Genomic DNA, 6,038 nt, shown 5'->3' on the forward strand with positions numbered 1-6,038 from the left:
TAGCTTACCAATGTTGACAAAAGAGATTGATTTGACTCTACAACCCCCCAAAAAAAAGCGCAATACCGATTCCTGAACCTTAGCAAGACAATAAAACATTTAACCATACATCAAATGAATTGCTCTATCAAGAAATATCATGCAGATTTAATATCAAATAGCTGATACTTTCATTAGCTGATCAACTTGATTATACTCATGTAACAGAAAAAAAAAGTCACATTTTTAGTCAATCAGTCATGGTACCAGCAATGTAATTTAAAAGTGAAATTAAGTGCAAGGCAAGGTTGCAGTGTTGCAGATAGGCAGAGAATGCAGAAAACGTACCTTTTTCCAGCGTCTGCTACCACTGATGAAATAAAGGTTGTCCAAAAAAAAAAAAAAAAAGCATGGCAAACACCAGCACATAAGCAGAAAGCTGCATTACATGGGAGATCCTAAATCTGCAGATTTAGGGCCCACTCACATCATGGTGCAGAGACATCAGTTTTTCTGCAAGCGTTCTGCAAGGGCACAACGATATCAATTGCTCTCTATGTTCCCTGTTCACACCACAACAGTAGTATCATGTGCAGATCTTTTTCTACGCAGGAATCTGTACATAGTATATAAATGCCTCGTTCACACCAGCATGCAGAGACGTCAGCTTTTCTGCACACATTCTGCAAGGGCACATCAAAATCAATTGCTCTCTATGTGGCCTGTTCACACCACAACACTAGTATCATGTACAGATTTTTTCTGCGCAGGAATCTGCAACGTGTATAAAACTCATTGGAGCACACATGAAAACTGATGTCTCTGCAAATAAAATCTGCACGTCAGTTTCCATCAGTTTTTCTGCATGTATTGTGTGAACGAGGCCTAATATTTCACATTGCTGACCTAAAACACATTACAACATAAATCAGGACACATCTGAGTGCACAGCCACCATGGCTTTCTAGCTGTTCAAATTACTGCTACAGCTTGTTGTCAGGCCATCAGTTGAAATGATCACCATATACCTCACAATCTGACCACACAATCACTGTAAAACCAGCCTTAGATCTACCAAAATTATATAAAAATGAGGATCTATCTAATCTATCCAAATCAATATGTATCTAGTCAGGCAGGCTCTTGTATGACATCCCTGTTGGTAGATATACAGGCAATTGTACAATCAGACCAATATATGTGGTGAGCTTGTGGTCATGAAGGGCTTGCACAGCCACTCAAAGCTAGACGCTTAAGGATCTCCATGCCAATGCCATCAAAGTGCACTAATCCAGAAGTGTAAGCAAGCCAAGGATGAGATGCCACTCAAACCAACCTGGTGTTATGGTGTATGGACTCTGCTCTGGCCACACCCCTGATGCCTTTCACCCCACCCAACTGGAGCTTGGTCACAGCCCCTGGTGGGCTGGGCAAAACATCAGAAGATGTGGCCGAAACAGTACTGGCTGAGGCTATACACCGTGAGAACATCGGGTTGGTTTGAGCGGCGTCTCATCCTCTGCATGTGGTGAGCTTAATACAGGTGCAAAACTGCAAAGAAGCTGATCACCATTTTCATTTCACGGTTTCTATGAAGGTCATGACTTCCTCTATCCGTCACTGGGAGTGGGTACAGACATGACACATCAAATACATTGTTGACAGTCTAAGGGTTAAAGCACTGTGTATATCATACATTTCACACATATAACCCACCAGAGAGATTTAGTCTAACTTTCCAGCCTGGTGATTGTGGTTACCAGTGCAGAAAGTGATGGAAGAACCAACAGTTTTCAGTTGTCTCCTCACAGGAGGCATTCAAAAAATTAATAAAATTTCTTGTGTGTATTTAAAGCCTAATTTCAAGTTTAAAAATAGTCTGTTTGGGTCCAAATGGCCCTAATGAACTATTTCCTTTACTAACAGATGCAACTGCTGGGAGCACTGTATAAACTGAAAGCAGCATGTCCTGCTTCCAGAACAAAACGGAGTCGAGCTGAGCACTTGGACGAGGGTGCCCATCCAATATGACAACCAACATTCCAGTGCCATGATGCCCCAGGAAAACAGAAAACTGTAAACTGTATACTTGTCTTTCTGTAAATTTCCTTTCTTTGTGCACCCAATGTGGCACAATCACATATACCCACATGTAATGGTGTGACAGCTACAAGAATACTGTAGCAGGCTGTCCTCCACATATTTATTGGTATCCAGTTCAATGGAGGCTAAAGAGGCAAAGGCTGTCCCTTTGGTATGCTGCCAATGGATGCTCCAGGAAAGAAAAACTATGGAAAGCCAAGTACACAATTTTCTGCTTTAATGAGTGATCTCAAGTGCCTAGGACTTCCAAACAGAAATTTACATGCATCAGCACAACATTCTGCAGTGGAATAAGTATCATGAATATTTTTTATAAATCCAATCATTTTTGCAATTTACCAGATTACACTGTCCATCAGCACTGCCTATGTCTGAGACCGAAGTGCTGGAAGATACTAAGATCTACATGTCCCAGGATTTTTAATGATCACTTCCTGCATTGGGATGTCTATGTGAGAGTGGCTTTTGCTGCTGCCATAGATTTGCAGGTTAACAAGTGCTTGGTGGAGTCGGACAGGGTGGTAAGAAAACAAAGCAGGCTAATGTGTATGTTGCTATATGTGATACATATGACTGCACTACATAATTGTGTCATGTTGCAGCAAAAGATGGCAGGAGGGATTAAGGAGCAAGACACCAAGAGAGAGGGGAAAAAAAATAGCCTACTGTTTGAACTCAATGTAAATTATGTTACTGTAGAAGCTTTTGTTACTTCATTACAAAAAAAAAAAAAAAGAAAACCGTAGTTTTTATATGGTGCAGCTGCATAGTACTTTTATTTATTTGCTTAGTCCATACTTTAAAATACTGTGTGTATGTTCTTTCCCCTTCCTCCAAAAAAAAAAAAAATCTCCCTCTTTGAGACCTTACTGAAAATCTCAGCATGCAAATTAGATTTTTATTAGCCCTATGAAACTATCTTTCACGGTTCCTGCTTGCCATTCTTTCATGCACATAGAGAAGGGTGGGGAGGTGCGACAAATACATCACCCATCAACTCTCAAGCTAGCTCTAAATTTAGACGGTTCAGCGCGGTCTGGCCGAATTTCGATCAGTATGTGACCATCCCTGCTCAGCAGAAGTCGCAGAAACAGTGATGGCAGAATAAAGACCAAGTGGTCCATTGAGTCTTCCTTATTTTTTAAGAATTTATACTTTTTTTTAAGTTAGCTTTTTTTGCCCAAGTACAGATCTATGTTTGCTGATCGGGATGGGGTGTGGGGGAATTCTTATACATCTATGCCTATCATTACTGTAAGCTTGCACCAATGATGAAAGATTCCAGAATTATGTATATGTTTGTGGGAACTGGCACACTAACCTTCCCTATTAGATTGTAAGCTCCAAGGAGCTCCTATCCCTCTTGTATTGAACTGTATTGTTTTTGTATTGTCTCCCATTATATTGTACAGCGCTGAGCAAACTGTTGGCGCTATATAAATCTTGTATAATAATGTCCTAGTGATTACATATAACAGGAGTGACTGGAAAGAATCACTCATTTAGTAAAATATATATCTATGATATTGGCCATCAGCATTGTTTAAAGTATAACTAAAGACAAGCTCCCCGCCCCCCGAGATGGATAGTGTAATTAAGAGTTAAAAGCTTGGCCAGTTTTTTATTGTGTGTCACCATAAGAGCTAGTTTACATTAGTATTTCTCTCTAGAGCAATCCGCATTTGGATCACTCTTTAGAGAGCATTTTACAGGCGGTGAGGAGGCATTGCATGCAAAAACAGATGAAGGATGAGAAGAATCAAATGCAGGTCCATCAGCGCTTTATGAACAGTCAGAATAGATAACATGGGGAGGTCTCACTTAGGAAAAAAGGTTAAAAAGAAAAAAAAAAAAAAAAGTCTGTGGCTCTAATTGATACACATGGTAAACTTGCATCTCTGCTACATGTTGTGGAGCGCCTGGGTCCTGAAATACCACAGTCATAAACCTAACCATCATTTTACCTTGCACTCAATCTCTGCTTGCTTGCGCTTTGCTTCAGTCAGCTGAGCTTGCAGAGTCTTGTTTTGTGCCGACAGGTATTGCACCTTAGCTTGTAAGCTTTTGACCTCTTGCTCTGCTCTTCTCAGATGGTTGCTGTTTATCTGGTTCTGTTGCAAGGGAAAAACAAAAAGAGAGAAAAGAGATAAGGTGTAAAAATAACAAAACGAAAAAAAAAACGGAAGGAGTAATTAAACACAGACAACCAAGTAAAATACAATTTTTGCAGTACAGTGGGATGTCATCAATGATTTAGTATGCTCACATGTACAAATTAACCCGATACACTGCGCTACAGAGCTGGAGATAGGAATGGTATTTATAGGGGAACTCCTGCGAATATGAATAACTTTTTTTAAAACACACAGACCCACTTCACTGATCCGTATAATTCTACACCTAATGAATCCTGCAACAAACAGTCATAAGTGCTTACTAGAAGGCAACCATTTTTTTCTATAAAGGATATAGTTTCAACATATCCTATTGCTTAACTTTTGTTGCTGGCCAAATTTTTACAAACAAAAGGCAGCTTTTACAGGCACTTGGTGTTTTTTTTTCCCCAGACAGCAAAGAGGGGGTGGGAGATTTACGAAAACTGGTGCATACAAAATCTGGTGCAGCTGTGTATAGTAACCAATTGGCTTCTAACTTCAGCTTGTTCAATTAAGCTTTGACAATAAAGCCTGGAAGCATATTGGGTATTATGCACAGCTGCACTAGATTCTGTATGCCCCAGTTTTAGTCTAGGTTCACATCTATGCAGGTAGCAGTTGATGTGTTGTTCCGGCGCATTTTACCTTTTTGAACACGCATTTTTGAGGCAGGGCTTTTTTTGGCTAATAGGAAAGTATGACAGTTCTGTTCATGTAGTGCGATTTTTATGCAACTTTACACACTCTCTGGCATTCAAGTAGCATCAAAATTGCATAAAAGTAGACCAGGCACCTTTATGCGTCCAAACTAGGGTTTGGGTTAAAGTGGAACTGCACTGTATCGAAGTAACACAAACCAAAAATGCTACAAAACTAATTTTTATAATTTAAAACAAACTCCTCCATCCATGTCTCCGACTTATTTTGCCGAGAAATCATTTTGAAAAACACCTCCTGACAATGGCCATCTTGAGTAAGGGCAGATGATTCATGTAGTAGTTACTTCCTGGAATCCATCTTTCCTTAGCTCACACACTTGCTGAGCTAAGAACTCTCCCTCCCCTCCTAAAGACTCCTGGGATGTATGACAACATTTGCCCTAGGCATGGAAACCAAAAAGTAAATGAAGGAATGCAAAAAAGGGGTTAAAACAAGTAAATATGATATACATTCCTATCTACTTACTAAAGCTAAAAGTATAAGGATTAGAAGTAGTCCACTGTAATTGAGTGAAGTTCCGCTTTAAGGGCTAGAGTTAATCATGCGAGTTAGCGCTCCAACTCTAAACATTTAACCCTAATATTTAACCCTAACGTGACTTTGGACACAAAGGTTCCTACACTACTTTGATGCTACTTGAATGCCAGAGAGTATAAAGTCGCATCATAGTTGCACTACATGAAGAGAACTGTCATACTGTCCTATTAGCCCAAAAGAAAAAAAAAAAGTGAAATGCATCAAAAACGCAACACTTGCGTTTTTGGTGCAGGTCCACTGAAGTCTATTACATGCAAAACGCAATCTGCAGCAGGGAAAAAAAAAAAAAAATAAAGCCTCTGGCCCTTTTCAGAAAATGCATTGACTCAAAACACACAGATGTGAAATAAATCCAAAGGAAACCATGCTAAATGGGGAAAAAAAAAAAAAAAAACTAACACAGGTTCAAGAGAAAAGTTAAGATCAGAAAAACTGCTGACTGTGTCTAAATATTAGATGCCTCTAGGCAAGTTTGTGCGTTAACGCATTCCAGGGGCCAGAAAAAATATTCTGGCCATTAGAATCCATCAACGCTCAAACATG

General features: G+C 39.6%; 1 protein-coding gene across 4 annotated transcripts in view; it reads right to left on the reverse strand.

Annotated features, from left to right (window-relative positions):
* Positions 1 to 6,038, reverse strand: part of EVI5 (ecotropic viral integration site 5) — a 263,815-nt gene that overhangs the window by 87,247 nt on the left and 170,530 nt on the right. For all 4 annotated transcript variants that reach the window (XM_089668945.1, XM_089668944.1, XM_089668943.1 and 1 more), the window contains one exon: positions 4,047 to 4,193. In XM_089668945.1, coding sequence (XP_089525071.1) covers positions 4,047 to 4,193 — 147 coding nt within the window. The remainder of the gene's footprint in view (positions 1 to 4,046; positions 4,194 to 6,038) is intronic.

This window comes from Staurois parvus, unplaced genomic scaffold (genome assembly GCF_062004578.1).
Source record: "Staurois parvus isolate SC_StPar_1 unplaced genomic scaffold, SC_StPar_1.0 ptg000066l, whole genome shotgun sequence".
NCBI classification, from domain to species: Eukaryota; Metazoa; Chordata; class Amphibia; order Anura; family Ranidae; genus Staurois; species Staurois parvus.